General features: G+C 42.6%; 2 protein-coding genes across 3 annotated transcripts; one reads left to right on the top strand and one right to left on the bottom strand.

Moving 5' to 3' along the window:
• Window positions 1-3503: 3503 nt before the first annotated feature.
• si:ch73-390b10.2 (Golgi pH regulator) lies at window positions 3504-11637 on the top strand. 2 transcript variants are annotated; one of them, XM_036545885.1, is made up of 14 exons: window positions 3504-3707; window positions 3996-4055; window positions 5079-5182; window positions 5392-5498; window positions 5701-5802; window positions 6484-6604; window positions 6782-6862; window positions 7614-7723; window positions 8302-8390; window positions 8879-8971; window positions 9189-9284; window positions 9438-9527; window positions 9622-9687; window positions 9971-11637. In XM_036545885.1, exons 1-14 carry the CDS (start codon window positions 3666-3668, stop codon window positions 10175-10177), a joined length of 1368 nt encoding a protein of 455 aa, XP_036401778.1. In that variant the 5' UTR covers window positions 3504-3665; the 3' UTR covers window positions 10178-11637. The 2 variants fall into 2 exon arrangements, with proteins under 2 accessions (XP_036401778.1, XP_036401779.1); XM_036545886.1 differs by having other exon boundaries at window positions 3515-3531.
• Window positions 11638-11889: 252 nt separating this feature from the next.
• On the bottom strand, window positions 11890-16396 carry LOC118789432 (Na(+)/H(+) exchange regulatory cofactor NHE-RF3-like). The gene is made up of 8 exons (XM_036545851.1): window positions 16138-16396; window positions 15560-15776; window positions 15048-15184; window positions 14508-14703; window positions 14019-14215; window positions 13287-13535; window positions 12598-12942; window positions 11890-12335 (listed from the first exon to the last, which is right to left on the bottom strand). Exons 1-8 carry the CDS (start codon window positions 16363-16365, stop codon window positions 12288-12290), a joined length of 1617 nt encoding a protein of 538 aa, XP_036401744.1. The 5' UTR covers window positions 16366-16396; the 3' UTR covers window positions 11890-12287.
• Window positions 16397-17842: the final 1446 nt, after the last annotated feature.

The raw sequence follows: 17842 nt of genomic DNA, 5'->3' as shown, positions 1-17842 counted from the left end.
GCAGCACACTTAAAAGAAAAAGTGTATTTCTCAAAATTATATTGTAAATTATTCCCCAAACACCTGAATAGTCTTTAGGCCTACAACTTTCCCTTTGGTCTTTTTCATATATTTTAATTATGCTACTGATGTTAGTCATATCATGTTTCACGCTCAGTGTCATTCACTAGTTCAGATAACTTGCCCACCCCCCCACAATCAGGTTAGTCTAACTAAGAGGGTCGTTGTTGTTGTTGTGTGCTTTTTTGGTAATATTTTGACATAATAGTATTAAAAAGTATTAGTAAAAAATACTAAAACTCCAAAATTTTGATTTTTTTTTCTTCCCTCATTTGGGGCGCCCCTATGGATGGACGGCGCCCCTAGCGTTTGCCTATACAGCCTATGCCACGGGCCGGCTCTGCATACTTGCACAAATTCTGCTGTAGCTTAAATTAGAGTTGACCCCGCAGTGCAATATTTAGGAATAATGATGTCTAAAATGTTATTAGAAGAAAAGACATCAATATTTCTAACCGCTTAACAGATACGAAGAAATCTCTTAGTCATTGGGTAACCAGGGACCTTACTATTTTATTTAGAGTTATTTTATCTAAAGCAGAATCTCCAAATTAATCTATCCCTGTCACTCCCTGTATGTCTCTTCCAATAATATTAAAAAGCCAACTCAGTTATTTTCCAATTTTTATGTAAAATTAAAACCCATTATATTAAAAGATCACAGCTAGTCAAAGAGTATGACAAGGGTGGTATCAAAGCTTTAGAATTAAAATCTTAATTGGCACTCTTAAAATTAAATGGTTAAAAGCATATTTGTCACAGCCAGATTCTACGTGATTTCATATACCAAGGTCTTTATTTAGGAAAATGGGAGGGCTTGAGTTTCTTTTAAAATGTGATTTTGAGGTGAACAAGGTCCCTATTAAGCTGTCAAATTTCCACAAATTCTTCAGTATTGGACAATGATATTCATTCATATTTTTTCTCCTCATGGATCAACCTTATGGAACAATAGAATGATTACATTCAATAGAAAATCAATTTTTAGGAAGGATTGGTATGTAAAAGACATTTTGTTTGTAAATGATTTATTGGATGACAATGGTAACCTTTTGGACTATGTGGCCTTTTTAGATAAATGTAATGCAAATTGTACTCAGAGAGAGTATAGTAAGATTTGCAGAGCGATCCCTTTATCTCTGATTCAGGTTATCTAACACACCTTAATGTATTCAGATGGTAAACCAGTATAACCAAATTTAGTGTTTAATGAGTATAACTTAAATGATAACAAATGTAATAACAAAATTATTAGTGCTGTTCTGAAATCCAAAGTGTTTCAGAATTATAATAGAGGGTTGTACATACAAGTTCCGATATGGAAACATTGTCTATTATGGGTAAATTCATGTTCAAAGTTTATTGTCATATGCACAGTGAAGAAACAAGTTCCCTGTACAATGAAATTCTTCCTTTGCCTTCCACTTATGAATGCTGTTAAGAGTAAAACACAAGAATTTAAGAAAGAAAATATATAAAAAAGTTCAGAGATTGTAAGAAAAAATGAATAAAGGATATATACATTAAATGTGCAAAAAGGACATCAGTGCAGTGTAGGATGTGCAATGCTGATGCAATGTCAGTTCCATTCCATTGCACAGTTGGTTGCGGTGTGGGTGTGTATGTGTGAATGCATGCATGGGCTAGGCCGGGGAGGTGTGTATTTGTGTATTTGGCCCATTCAAGAGTCTGATGGCTGTCTGTGGTCTGGTCTTGTCTGTGTTGAGGGTGAGATTGTTCTCCTCACACCATGTCACCAGATTTGCCACCTCATCCCTGTATGCTGTCTCGTCACCGCCAGTAATGAGTCCGATGACAGTGGTGTCGTCAGGAAATTTCAGGATGGTGTTGTCCTTGAGAGAGGCGACACAGTCGTGTGTAAACAGTGTGTAGAGCATGGGGCTGAGGACGCATCCTTGTGGGGTGCCAGTGTTCATCACGATGCTACTACATGTTGTATTTCCTATTCTGACAGCCTGTGTCCTGCCAGTGAGGAAATCTAACATCCAGTCACAGAGTGTGGGGCTGAGACCAAGGTGCAGCAGTTTGCTGGTGAGCTTGTAGGGGATGACTGTATTAAAAGCAGAGCTGTAGTCAATGAAGAGCATCCTGACATAGGCATCTTTGTTTTCCAGATGGGAAAGTGCTATGTGAATGGCTGCAGAGATGGTGTCCGAGGTAGATCTGTTAGAGCGGTAGGCGTACTGCAGGGGGTCCAGTGTTCCAGGTATGCTGCTCTGGATGTGGGCCAGAACCACTCTCTCAAAACACTTTGTGATGATTGGAGTGAGTGCAACTGGCTTGTAGTCATTCAGGCAAGTCACTGGGCTCCTCTTGGGAACTGGGATGATGGTGGTGGTTTTGAAACACGTGGGGACTGTGGCTTGTGAGAGGGACAGGTTGAAGATGGAGGCCAGAACATCAGCCAGCTCTGTGGCACATGCTTTGAGAGCCTTCCCAGGTATGTTAACTGGGCCTGCTGCCTTGCGGGGGTTTATTCTTCTCAGGACTCTGTGTACATCACTTGCTGAGACAGTTGGGGGGGGGGGGGGTTGCATGGTCTGGGTGTTGGAGCACACTCTAAATTTATTAAATGGCCTAATTCCCCAAAGGTTAAAGAAACTCATTTCAGAATGATTCACAAGGTCTACCCGGTTGCAGAATTTCTTAAAAAAAGGTTCAGATTTGAACTGGACCCTTGTACCTTTTGTAATGTGTCCGATAAACATTAGAACACATGTCTCATGTCCTGTGTCCAAAAGATTTTGGTTAGATATAAAAACTTGGATATCACTTAAGGTAAATGACATTCTGACTTTTGACATTTCTCATATTCTTTTTAATATGGATAACTTAAACCCATCTATTGCTGACATGATTAATAATCATTCTGATGGGTAACTGTCATATTCATTGTGGAGAAAGTGAGAAGTGGAGAAATAGCAAGCCCTCCTTTGTTTCATAAATGATTTCAATTTTTTTTCTCATTACTTAAAAAAATATACTCAAGTAAAATAGCAAGAAAGATTTGTGGGGATATATCTTGTTTTTTGATGTTTTGGAGTATGTCCCTTATTGTTGAATTTTTTGCTCCTCCTTGGTTATTCTTTTTTTTCTTTTCTTTGTTTTGCCTTGTATAGTGATTGAGATATGGCTGTTAATTTATATATTTCTGTATATATCTGTATGTGAATTATATTGTTGTAATATATTCCCTGTGAGTGCTTGTATGTTTCCTGTTGTGTGTTCAATTAAATTGTTAAAAAGGAGTACAGGGGTAAAAGGGTTACTGTTGCTGGAAAATCCGTCAAAGTAAAAGTTCTTACTTACACATGAAAAAAATAAAATGACAGGCGGGCTGGCTGCTCATGAGTTTGACATGCGTACGTCACAAATCGCGCCGGAAATGGCGGACGGAAAGTGCACTGATTGATGACGTTGACACATTCTTTTCTGTTTACAATGGGGGAAGTAAGCGTTCGTCGTTTTGATTATAGTTGTTTAGCTAACTTTAGCTAGTTTAGCATAGAAACATAACTATCTCTGTTTTGAGTTTCAAAATCATACAAATCCTTTACCGAACGACGTAATTTAGGGCGGCCAAGATGTCGTTTCTGGTAGATTCAGTCATCATGTTCACCTCACAGGTAACAGTTAAATCAGCTAGCCACTGTAGCAACATTGCTAGTGTCACATGAAGTGTCTAGTTTGAATTTAGCTCGCTGGCGTGCTACCATGGTTAGCTAGTTAGAAAACTAATCGCATAGCTCGATTTTCTGCTTTGTGGTTTATAGCTAGGTAGTCGCCCACAAACGTAAATGACTTCGCTTCCTGAATGTGTACGAGTATGACTTAAATTGCATTTCTGAAAGGAGGTTGTCAGATGTTATGTAGCTATCTAGCTAGTGAGTTCAGTTGGTGACATGTCTTCACAGGTGCTGTTTTTCGGCTTTGGGTGGCTTTTCTTCATGAGACAGTTGTTCAAAGATTATGAGGTAATGACGCATCGTGTTATCAGTTTGCTGACTTGTAATTTTTTGGTTTGTGTTTTTTTTTCTTTCAGTGGCATTACATGCTTGTTTTATTAACATGAGCATATCATCACTCAAACATCTCTTTCTGTGTGTGTTGTATCGACGCTACAATTTATTTGTGAAACCACACTGAGTAGCTAGACTAGTGCCCTCTAACCTGCAGTGGACTACTTTGCCGTTTTCCTTAACTTTTTTACTCGAGAGCTACAGCTACTGTTTCACAGACGTGTTGCTTCAAATAATGAATATTTAAAAATAAACCATGGAGTTGAATGACGCATGGCAACTGAAGGGTTTTTAGCCCCCGCCCGTCTGAATGGAAATCAATGAATTGAACATATTCTGTTGAAAAGGCATATGAGGACCTGTTCTCTAACGTGTCAAGTCCGCTAGTGTTAGTAAGACACACATGCTATTAAAAGACAAATTACAAAAATGAGAATTTACTGTGACAAGCTTTATTGAGCCAGTTTGTATTGTTATTTATTGTACAGCATTGCAACATGAGATATTAGTCAACAGGCCTTTCTGTAGAGCTACAGGCCTTTCTGTAGAGCTACTAATATGCTACTTGCATATTATTCCTTTATTTATTTTCATACCACTGCATGTTTACTGAAGCAGTTCTGCTTACGTGCCTTGCTCAAGGGTATAGCAGTAGCATTCAGCCAGGGAATCAAACTTGCACCCCCTGGGTTACAAGTTCAGCTGTTTAACACCTCTGCCGCACTCTTGCCCAGCATAGCACCACCCACATAGTAGAAGATGCTAGGTATGAAGAATCAGAGCTCTTCTGTACCTAAAGCTGGTAGCAGGTGAGGGTGCCGTTCCTTCCGTTGCATTAGGGCTTGTTCAGGACTGGGAAAGAGGACTTCAGGAGCTGGTACCAGCGACTGAAACGCAGCCGAGAATGTATCTGACATGTCTTTTACCGCCCTCTCTTCCTTCCTACCCTCTTTCATTCTTTTCTTTCTCTCTGCACAGGTTCGTCAGTATGTTGTGCAGGTTGTCTTCTCTGTCACTTTCGCGTTCTCCTGCACGATGTTCGAGCTCATAATCTTTGAGATCCTGGGGGCATTAAGCAGCACGTAAGAATGCATGTATACATGATGCCGTGCGTGTGGACCAATGCGTTCACTATAATCACACAGGTTTTGAACACTGTGTCCACATGTGAATGTTTACTTCTGAGTGAATTCTAATGACATAGGAGTAGACATCATAATTTCTACCTAAAATACGATTCCTCTCTCCTCTGTTTGGGCCCACAGCTGGTTAATTGTATTCTCTTCTGCAGCTCGAGGTATTTTCACTGGAAACTAAACCTGTATGTTATTCTGTTGGTCCTTATCTTCGTGGTGCCTTTCTACATCGGCTACTTTGTGGTTAGCAACATACGACTGCGTAAGTGTCCCATACCCACTACTGTTAACTTTACTATGAGATTCTCATACTGTCATGAACAATAATGTCTAAGTAATACAGTTAATTCATCTCTGTATGTCACTGTGTAGAAAGAGAGAGATATTGTTCTCATTTCACGTGTTGAACAACTGAAACCCAGGAGCTGGCTATTCTGGCTAAGCCCTTCTGTGTGTGCATTTAGTGCAGAGACAGAGGCTGCTTTTTGCCTGTGTGGTGTGGTTCACCTTCATGTATTTCTTCTGGAAGCTGGGTGACCCCTTTCCCATCCTCAGCCCGAAACACGGTAGGTTACACAGACATCCTGTTGCATAGCTTTACACTTTTTTCCAAAACAAAAAAAATAAGGCCACACGGTTTTGGTGGCCAAGTTTTGTCATGCGTAATTCAGTTGAAATGGACTATGTGTCTCTTCAGCTGCTGTAGCTGAACACTTTGGCAAGGTACTTGACTCTGATTAGGCAGTAATTAATTAGACAAGTTACAATGAGTTTGGTTCAATCCAGCAAATTGTGGCCTTAACTGAGAGCATTTTGCCTGAGATTTCTGGCAATGGAAATTGACATGACACAATTCATTTCTGTTGCCATGTATTTAACAAATGTGTGCATTAGTGTCCAGTGGGTGTGTTTTGTTGAGATGGATATGACTTATTTCATGCAGATGCAAACAGGGAACACGTGAACATTTTAGATGATAAAAAAACACATTACATCATTTAGCAAACACTCTTACCGAGAGCAACTTCCAAATAAGTACATCACAATGCTAAGAGTAGGTATGGAAAAGCACTACAAGAGGTCAGTAAAATACTTAGATAAGCGCTAAACTAGTGTAAAGTCCTTTTTTTAAATAGAAAACTGGGATAGATAGGACACAAAAATACAAGTGAGTTTTGAGAATGGTGAGATGAAACACAACAGAAGCAGTTTGCCATGCAGCTATGGTTCCTACCTTCTTCTCCCAGGGATCCTGTCCATTGAACAGCTGATCAGTCGAGTGGGGGTCATCGGGGTCACACTCATGGCTTTGCTGTCTGGCTTTGGTGCAGTCAACTGCCCTTACACCTACATGTCTTACTTCCTGAGGTCAGTTTTTTTACCCACAAGCACCCCTTCCTTCTCACCTGCACGCCTGAGTGTCTATGATGAACAGATGTTATACATTTCACTCAAAGACTCCCTTACCTTTCTAAGGCTTGCTACAGAGCATCTCTGCTTCATAAACTGTTCTGTCAGGAGGACTAACATGCGATATTTATACAGAAACGTGACGGACAGTGACATCCTGGCCCTGGAGAGGAGACTGCTGCAAACTATGGACATGATCGTCAGCAAGAAGAAGAGGTGAGAGTGGGGTACAGAGGCAAATGCAGGAACTAACCAATCCCACATGACTTGAGGCAGCAGGGTTGTGGCTGGTTTCAGAGCGCAACTCAGCATGACTGGTTTGGAAAAGGTTTGGCTCTGCACATTTGTGTAGCTGCAGGTATGACCAGTAAATAATCAAACACATTCTCTACATAAAAAAGAAACCCAGAAAGGCAACAAAACACAAAAGAAGCAGACATGTGAAGGACAAATGAGATTGGATCATAGGGAAGAGGACGGAGCAGAAGTAGTCATGTTCAGTGTTTAATTACCTTCATCTGGACAATAATACATCTGATTGTCAGATGTTCAGAAGATTTTGTGTTGTGTTCTTCACTTAATGCAGATATCGTGAACAAGCCAAATAGACCAGAAGCAAACGTAGAAACCCACTACCGTGGGAATGACTCTGCTTACCTCCTACCTCTGTAGCCAGTTAGAACACTCCTTCCATCCTCTACTTTAAACTGAATGAGACCTGCATTTTCACATATGCCATAAAACCCCAGGAGGAAAGTGTGTGGTGTGTATATCTCATTTTTAACATACGGTAATCAGTTTCAGCCATCACAATATTATCTGTGGGTGAGATAGTGACTTTTGAGTGAGAGTGTGATCGCAAAGTTATGGAGGTAAGTCTGAGTGAACTCTGGCCACTGTAACTTCACCCCTGTCCTGGATTCGGCCTTCATGAACCAGTGGGCTTCTCTGTTTGTTGTCACTATAGGATTGCTATGACACGGAGGCAAATGTACCAGCGTGGGGAGGACCAGAACAAGCAGACGGGATTCTGGGGAATGATTAAGAGCGTGACCTCCTCCCCCCCCGGCAGTGAGAGTATCCCTCAGGGACAGCAGCAGTCTACCTGGAGGCAGAGCTCAGGGGCTGGGAATCTAACAGCATGCTCTAAAGCAGCAAATATTTGCTGACAAGTAGTTGAAGCTGTTTTAGCAGTTAATAAACACTCTTACAGTGAACATTCTGTAATAATTAACCCAATAATGCATAATAATTATCATTGCACAACTTATTCAAAAGTGAAAGTAGTTGTAATACTACTGTGTTTATATTTATATTTATCTTGGCATCATCTCCATGTTGAGGGCAAAAGGATTTACTACACTCTTTCTGTCAACAAAGTGTGTTTGACATCATCTTCATGGTCAGCACGCTGTCCATCTTGTACCTGGCCCACAAGCAGGCTCCCTAGAAACACATGACCGTGTGACCTTGTGGCTCCTTTCCCGCCTTCCTTTTTTAATGTTCAGCTGGTTTAGGCAGATTAATGCAGACTGGTCACACCTCACAATCCCTCTATGGTAGTGTATTACAGGTTGTGTGTGTGCGTTTAGCAGAAATGTGTGTACAATGGCATGGATCCGAGCATAGTTGGAAAGGTCCTTGACCGTATGCAGATCTATCTCTGATCCAGCAGGAAGTGGACGCCCTGGAGGAACTGAGCCGCCAGCTCTTCCTGGAGACCGTTGACCTGCAGGCCACCAAGGTAGCGACTGGCCACATACCCGCAGCAACACCGTTAGACAGACTCTCCCACACAGGCAGGGGCTGCAGGAAGTAGAACCTGACAAGGAACCATTTACTTAGCTAGCTCTCTTCTCCTGCATCAAATTTTAAAGCATCATGTCATGTCCTGCCCCATCCAGTACTTCTTTCATGTCTTCATGAAATACACATTTTATCTTACTATTTAATATCTTTTCTTTACTTCAGGAATGATAAACATTGGAATGCCTGTTGGTCAGATAGGAGCCTTCCTGGAAGTAATGATTTCACATTACTAGCCACTAGCCAGTTGTTATTGCCTAAAACAACTCTTGGGTACATCTGTCCGAGAATTCCCTTTTTCTGTGATTGCACACATATGAATGGTAATGTGACACAGGTATGCATGGTTGTGTGACACAGGTGTGAATGGTAGTGTGGCACAAAGAACATCCCCTAAAGTCACTCCTGTCTCCTCTCTTGGCCCAGGAAAGGATAGAATACTCCAAAACATTTCAGGGAAAGTACTTCAACTTCCTGGGTTATTTCTTCTCCATCTACTGTGTGTGGAAGATCTTCATGGTAAATATGGTACCAGTGCCCATCTCTGTGATGGCTGGTCTTTTCCACTTGTCAGTTCTACCGGAGTGGTTAGCTCATAATTTCTCATCCCATAATTGTAACGATTTGCTGAACCCTCTTAGGTCTGTAGGCCTTCAGTGGCCAACACTGGTGAGATTATCTATAAAACAGCATTCTGGTCAGACCACATAATTCCCTGCTTTGTGTGTTCTTCCAGGCCACCATTAACATCGTTTTCGACCGCGTGGGCAAGACTGACCCTGTGACGCGAGGCATTGAGATCACTGTCAACTACCTGGGCATACAGTTCGATGTGGGTCAGGCGAGGGGGCATCCTAGAGTCTCTGCTTTTCACAAACAGCACTCTGGCTGATTGCTTTGACTCTCTCCCTGTGCTGCTATGTGCACAGTCACTCATGGTGGTCACATCCCTCTCACCTGATTGGGACTTTTCTCCTCCATGCAGGTGAAGTTTTGGTCCCAGCACATATCCTTCATTCTGGTGGGAATCATCATCGTCACATCGATCAGAGGGCTGCTGATCACGCTGACTAAGGTAGGCTTTTTTCAGCATGATTCTCCATACGTTTTTTTTTTCATTTTGCTGACATTATGAAATCTTTTCTTCGTTGTCCTACTCCCCCCTGCAGTTCTTCTATGCCATCTCCAGCAGCAAGTCCTCCAATGTCATAGTGCTGGTGCTAGCTCAGATCATGGTGAGTCTACCAGTAAATGTATGTAACAGATGTCAGGGTTGTGGCGTCTCTCTTTCATTTGATATAGTACTGTGTTTTTGAGCATCTGTCTGTCTTTGAGGGTGTGTGCTGCCTTTTGTTGTCTCTGTGGATGTGTACAGACTGTTGATACAGTGCTGTCTCTGACTTTCTCTAAGCTTGTGTGCTGTCTCTGGGTGTATGTGCTGCTTCTTCATACAGTGCTGTCTCTGTCTCTGAGGGTGTGTGCTGTGTCTTGATGCAGTACTATCTCTCTCTCTGTCAGGGCATGTACTTTGTGTCCTCAGTGCTGCTGATGCGTATGAGCATGCCCCTGGAGTACCGTACCATCGTGACTGAGGTCCTGGGGGAGCTGCAGTTCAACTTCTACCACCGCTGGTTCGATGTCATCTTCCTGGTCAGCGCACTGTCCAGCATTCTCTTCCTGTACCTGGCCCATAAGCAGGCTCCTGAGAAACACATGAGCTTGTGACCTTGTGGTTGGGATCGCTCGTACGGGACACACTCCTTTCCCTCCTTCCTTTTTTTGATGTTGGGCATGTTTATGCAGATTAATGAAGGATGATCACACCTCACTGTCCCTGAATCAGGGGTGACCAATGAGGGGTGACGAATGGCATGAAGAGCTGTGAGCTGGAGCGATATGGTGATGAGAAACCATGAAGGCGGAGGACTTTGGGTTTACTGGATAAAGGTATGAAGAAGTGAATACGGAAGTCATATTTTAAATGTTTAAAATGTTTTAAAAAAAATTTAAAAATCAAATAAATCAAATGGGGATTAGAGAGATACCTGAGATAACCATCGGCCTGATTGATCACCTGCTTTTCCAGGAAAATAAGGGAACTCTACACATTCTAGTGTATGCCAGGGTCAAATCAGTGCTGTAAATCGATACACTTCCACTTCCTCTCAGTGCACCTGTGTACGCTTGTCTCTGATCCCACTCTTCCCATGACGACAAGCCTCTGGACAGTACTGGCCTACCTGGTGGGTTTTCTCTTCACCGTCCCTGTCAATGATGGGTGCATCATAGTCCCATGTCAGGTGCAGAAATTCCAGTGGAGCTCCAGCAGTCCAGAATGCTTAGATTCACTCTCTGATAGTTATAGACACAGATATACAGTGTGTCCAGCAAGTTCAGTCTCATATACACATCAGAACTAAAACAAATGTTCACACACTGATCCCTCCTGTTCTCATATGTTGATACAACGTTCTGCCAGCAGAAAGCTCAACAGGTTGTGGTTTATCTAGACGAGGAGGGGGAAATTATACAGTCTTTAGCTAAGGCCAGAATGCAAAGAACAATATTTCCCTTCTCTGGGGAATGTAACATTTTTTTCACGTGAGCTGTCTTGTGTTCTATTTGCAACAACAAAAAAACTAAAGGATGTGTGGTTCTATGAGACTTAAGTGTTCTACAGCAGCTATGTGCTGGTTGCCTTCATATGAGGTGTTTTCATTGCTCGTTATTGAACCCAGGATGCAGTGCTTTGGGCAGTTGGGAAAGAGAGCAAAGCGCTTACACGTGTCTTGTTAAACTGTTGTTATTGTGCCTATTGAGCCTAAGAGAAAGTGGGTCAATAATTGTTGACATAGACAGCTAGGATTTGGCTTTGATTTTAAAAAAACCTGTCATTAATCATGAACATGTCCATATGATAATCTGAAATTGGTTAGCAAAGGAACATAAATGACTTATTTTCAGATTCTGTCTTGATTGAAGTTGAAGTTTTCTTTGAACTCCTAAAGTGAGTGAAACAGAATTGAAAGTTAGCATCCTTACTGTGAAGGCATCAATATCATCTTGAGAATGTTGTGTGAATTAAAATCATACCAAGTGACAGTCACTAGCATTGATTGGGGCTCTGCAGACATTGTGTACATCTGACACTTGTGACATTTTTTGAAGGCTGTGGAGGGTAACTAAATAAATCACATTATGTATTTTATAATGGAGTTAATGAATCTTCCATGTTCATGTTCATGTCCATGTTCAAAGCCTCAGTGCTTTTCCAGCCATTCCAATGATGTTAATATACAATCAGTATACAGTTGCTTTTTCCACTACACAGAAATGCAGCAGTTTTTATTTGCCCATGGCTTGTAATATTTAGCAATACATTGTTTCATCAGCAGAAAAAAGGATGAAAGGGATGTTTTATCTTTGGGTATGGGATGAGTACAGTTTTAAAGCTGTCAGCTTAGTGATCAATAGCTTAAACCATTTCAATAGTAAATTATTTATGGCTTTGGCAAAAGCTCCATGAAGGTAATACATTAAGTTTTATCAGGCATTTTAACATTCTGCGGATCAAACAGTGGCTTTAAAATGGAAAATTCCTTCTGTGTGTGGTCTTGACAACAGTGATTTAGTGTCCTAGGTCTGCATGAAGAGATTATACTAAATAATAGATGACTTGAGGGAGGATGAAAAATGCAGAATAAGATTTCACTGATGACAGACACAAACTGAAGAACGTTCAATACACATGTGCCTTACAGGAAGTTACAGGAGATAAAATCAGCGTGAATAGGAAGGTGAAAGAAAGCTGGATAATTATTTAAGAGGTTCCTCTTCAGAGCTGCTCATCTTCGCTTGGGCTTGATGATGATGAAGATGAGTTCTAGAAAAATAAGAAGAAAACTGCAAGTGAAGGGGTGTGAAACTATGGTAAAACAGACTGGACACACGTCTGCCTCTTCAAACTGCTGTGAGAGGAGAAATTGTGGATTTTGAGCTTAAAGGGTAACAGTTGTTCTTTATAATGAGCATCCTTGGAAAGAAAGGAGAAGAGAGTAGCAGCATTCGTGACAAGGGTTGACCTGATTGGCAGCCGTCATGGTCTTTTATTTAATGAAACGCACTGTTGGTGCAAGTGAGCTCACCCTCTCATGAGCTTTGGACTGGAGGGCTGGGGTGGCAGTCCGGGTGGCTTTCTCCTCTCTGTCCTCCTCCTTCTCTTCTCCTCTCACCCCCTCGAGCGTGATGGGTATGCAGGGCACATCAAGCGAGGCGGGGTCCAGTAGGAGGCTGGTGATTGGGATCTGCCGGGCCTTGAAGTACTCGTAGGCCTGTCTTCCAGCGACCAGCAGGACCAGGCTGCTGCCGCTGCTCCGGATAATGTCCACCACCTGCTCATAGGTGCTGCCCTCCACATTCAGGCCATTCACCTCCACCACAATGTCGTCATCCTCCAGCCCCGCCCTGTCTGCAGCCCCGCCCTTCACCACCTACGAGCAGGCAGCAGAACAGTCCCTTCAATGTGAAGTCTATGAATCACTGATGAAAGAGTTACAGTGGGCTTGGGCCATGAGGACTTCAAAATGGTGGAACAGAGTGACTTTAGGGTAAAGACAAACTATATATCAGGAAGGTTCATTACACCTTTTTAACCCAATTACAGCACAGCATGTGTAACAGGGTTGTTCAAATCTTGATAGAATGGACATTATCACCGAAAATGAGCAGAAACGTACACTCCAGGCATCTTAAATGAGCTGCTTGCATGCGGATTGCACTCCTTGCTGTGTGAAACGTGGTTGGGCCTGTATCTGTGAGGGGATTTGAACTCTACCTCCTTAATGTACTGGCCACGCTCCCCTTGGATGCCATTCAGGTGGAACCCAAATCCGTTCAGGGTCTTCTCCAGCTTGCATAGTTTGGGTTTGTAGTCACCCTGGGCAGGCGGTGAGGAGGCAGGGGTAGGCTCCAGGGTGGGGGGAGTTGTGATTGGCTTAGATGTAGGCTTGGGAGATGGAGGGGGAGTTGGGTGAAGAAGAGATCCTCTCATTTGCTCCCAGTAGAGAAGAGGAGACACACCTCCCTGTTGAGTGGCATAATATCATTTCAGTCCCCCACTGCCCTGAACATCATTTAATACATGTTGAATTGCAAAAAAGCAACAATTCTGCAACTTGCAGTGATGCGCCCTTGTTTGTTTAGATGTTTAAATGGGCAATATATTAAGGGCAAGTCAGAAATAATGGTGCCATCCTTTAAGTTCATTTTGATTGGGTTCAACTATCTGACTGTTATAGGAGCTTTATCCAAGATGAGCCAGCTCAGAGGGTCTTTGTTCATCCCCATGGGCAGGACGCCAGTTCCTGCTACACCATTAAACCACTCCCTCTCTGTATTATGTGCCAAGTAGAGGCAGTAGGCATGTGTACAGTTTGTATATTTACATATACCACCACATGTGTAACCAGACATGTTAAGAATAACTGTTAATTCAGGTACATAAAAGGATTTTAGAGGAATGGCTCTGAGGCTTCAGAGATCTTGCTTAGATTTCCACAGTGCTTACCATTTTATACATTTTGTCAGTGTCCTTGTCCACAACCAGCAGAGAGCAGCTCTGGCCACCTTGCCAGATTCTGTCCACCACCTGCTCATGGCTGCAGTGCTCCACTGCGTGCCCATTCACTGCCACCAGCCGGTCCATGTCCCTCAGTCCTGCCCGTTCTGCTGGGCTCCCACTGTCGATGTCTTTTATGAAGTGGCCTGAGGACATGTGCACAAGGCATATATGTCCTATATATGCCTATAAATACATACGTGGTCTGCAATATATGTATCTTTTGGAATCTGTCTATCTGTCTGTCAATCTATCTATCTATTCATCTATCTACCTATCTATCTATCTGGCTGTCTCTACTTTCTGTCACTTTCACTGTTATAAATATTTAATGGTGACACATTGCAGAGATACAACAGCAGCATAACCATGACAAACATCCTGGCTGAGGTGGGATTGAAACTGGAGGAGTAGACAAGATTACCCTGACGCACACACCCTTTAGCTTTGGGTCGGATCGCAAGTAGTATCCATAGCCATCGGAGCCTTTCGCCATGTCTGCGATGCGTGGCCTATGTGGGAGGTGCTTCAAGGTAGCCACCCCTGCCCCCAGCTTCATCTTTTTGTTTGTGTAGTATCTGTCCGTCTCCTCATCCATCAGCAGGAACATAACGCTGCTACCGGAGGCTTTCACCTGATGGGGGATGGGGTCAGGATACATGGTCAGGAGTACTGACAGTCTTCACCCAGATCATCTAATATTATCAACTTGATGGAATGAAGGGATTTAACTTCTGCTGATTTGAGCAAACGACTGGCTAACAATTTCTATATCAATACTATTATGGTTGAACTAATACATCAATCTCTCAACAGCTGCAACTGTAATCAAAATGAATGGCTGCCGATGTTGAAATCTGATTTTAGTAGAAGTCCTGCCTATTTGGACCTCTTAGTCCAGGCTTTTATGGTTCAGTGTATGTGTTGGGTAGACATAAAAGCCAAGTTATTTAATGACAAAAAAGCTTTTGAGTTCACCTTCTCTACAATCTGCTCATGGGTGGCGTCCTCTACATTTTCACCATTAACCTCCAGGACACGGTCACAAGGCCTGACTCCAGCCTTCTCCGCAAGGCCATTGGGTGTCACTTCAGCCATGAAAATTCCCTTCTCCCCTTGGAGCAGGCAGAGGAACAGATTGCATAACAGCACAGAAACAAGGGGAGATGCTGTGTGTGACCTGCTATAGCCATAGTCATGTCATGGCTGATGGTGTTGCGAATGCAAACTATTTTGTCAATGATTTTGTCTGTACAGTTAATAACAGTCCGTTAATTGTGCTCTTCTCTCCATAGCACCTTACTGGGTTTGGAAAGTTCATGAATGCTAATGTATCATTGGAACTAGCCTAGAGGTTGTTTCACAGACCAGGCTGTTGTTCTGTATGAGGAAACCTGAAGGCACTCAGTGAATTCAAGGAAAATAAAAAAATAATTGGATGAAAAAAGTTAACCAAAATGGCCCATCCATTCTGCCAGCCTTGTTCTCACCTTGTGTAGATTTGAGGGAAAACCCATATCCACTTTTGGCTTTCTCCAGAAAACAGAGTTTGGGTTTGGGTGGTGACCCAGCCACCCCGTTCATGGTGGGCTGTGCCTGAGCAGGCTGGGACAGGTCCACCCTGCTTGCCTTGGCCTGCTTGTAGGAGGCTGGGTCCAGGACATGCAAAGTGACAGACATCCCACTGTCCCTCACCAGCTTCACCACCTGACCCAGGAGACCATACAGAGGGTTCAGGGCAGAGCCTGAATTCAGGAGTACAGCCTTTTATTGTCACCCTTACTGTATTGAAACGGACTCATGGCTCCGACATGATTATTACACTCTAGGTTCAAACCAAGAGTAAATATTACTTTGCACCTGCTTATCAGTGTAGGCACATATTTGATCTCAGCACTATGTTTAGCATTGATGCCTGTCCATCTGTGGTTACTGGTGTTCTGTTTGTGCAACTTTTCATGCCACTTTATTAGATGGAGTTATAGCATACAGTGTGCATACACCGGGGATACAATGAAAGCCTCATCTTTTAGAGCGTGTTCTCAGATGCCGGCGGGGTGGGCTATACCAGGGAGTGCTCCATGTTGTCCACGAAGGTCCCATCCACCCTCAGGATCCGGTCCCCATCCCTCAAGCCAGCCAGGTCGGCGGGGCCGCCGCTCTCCACGTTCCGGATCAGGTGGCCCTCTTCACCCTGCTCCGCCCGCAGGATGAAGCCAAAGCTCTTGCCCTCCCTTTTGCTGAGGTTGGTCACGTGGGGTGTGAAGGCAGCCATGCTTCTGTTAGACCACCACATGTCCACAGCTCTCAGACACCCCCATAGTTCCCAGACACCCCCACCTCTACCCCACTGCTCTCGCATACCCAAAGAACTCTCAGACTCCCCATCCCTACACCAGAGCTTTCAGACACTCCCATAACACTCAGACACTGCAACCTTACACTTTTTCCACTCTTTCTTTTGTTTCTTTCTCACTTCCTTTTGTTTTCTTTTTTTCCTGCACTTTCCCCTTCTTTTTTGTTTCTGAACATCATGGGGAATCTTACTTCTATATATTTAAAAAAAAGCATTCACCTGTAAAAGAATACTGCAAAGAAGGGTAAACACAAGATTACTGTTCATTTGGCATGAGGGTATTTATTGTGGGGGTGGTAAGCAGTCTATTTATGACCCTGCATCACATACTAACAGTGCAAACTGTGTGGGTGCTTTGCGTGAAGAAAACAGGATGTCAGTTGGTGAGAGTGATCCTATCAATGGGTTGATGCATATCATTTATCATAAAAATATCACATCATTTCAAATTCATATTTGAATGTTTGCATTCCTAGATGTGTTCCATGTGGCTGCCATTATCTTATCACACATCATGCCCTACTCAAGCTATGAATCTTTTGATATCGATCAACTTGCAAGGTGTTGCCTTTTATGGCAGACTGTATAAATGCATTTGACCTTTAGTATAGTATAATAGTATAATAATAGTCACTATGCCGCAGGTTTACTACTAGCTCAATGATCTGCTGTCCATTTTACTAGACTTAACTTCAGGAGGGGCTGTCACTTATCTGCAAGGAGGGAAAACACTTACTTGTCCTCTTTGATAAAAAAATGATTTATCTCACAGTACAGCTCATAATGAGATAAAAGTCCACAAGGCTTCACTGAAATGAGGGCATGTTGGTTTTAAAAGAAGTGCTGACAACAAACATCACCCGCTCAAACTGCTCTCTCTCTCTATCTATCTACCTCTATCTCTCTCTCTCTTCCTGCCTGTCTTTATGAATATTACAAAGATTGGTAATGCTGCTCAATGCCACTCTATGACTTGACACACCAGCATGGCACAATCAAAAATGCCAACACTGGCAGAGTTTCCATTACTTTTAACATAGACATGGTGAATATACATACATTATTTGCCTCAGATAGCACAGTGGTGACATTCAGTTATGATAAATTGAGAGTCATGATATTGTATGACAAAGTGACCAGTAACTATTCTAGTTCTTGGGTAATTCTTTTAGCAGTGGTATTTATGACACAACCTCCATTCCATTGCAGCACTGGAATGACATCAGACCTCTACAAATGTTTAAAACACTTGCTCCCCTCAGCTTCTCTTGTAAATGATAATGTTCACACCACAAGTGCTTTAGATTTTCTCTAGTTACACAGTCACAGTCTAATCACAGACATTAGAGAAAACAAGGAGCAGACACTGACCCTGAAACAGTTATTTTCTACCCAGAAAATACATCATTGTTTATTG

This window comes from Megalops cyprinoides, chromosome 14 (genome assembly GCF_013368585.1).
Source record: "Megalops cyprinoides isolate fMegCyp1 chromosome 14, fMegCyp1.pri, whole genome shotgun sequence".
NCBI classification, from domain to species: Eukaryota; Metazoa; Chordata; class Actinopteri; order Elopiformes; family Megalopidae; genus Megalops; species Megalops cyprinoides.
The sequence above is the reverse complement of the archived record's forward strand: the minus strand, read 5'-3'. Positions and strand labels throughout refer to the sequence as shown.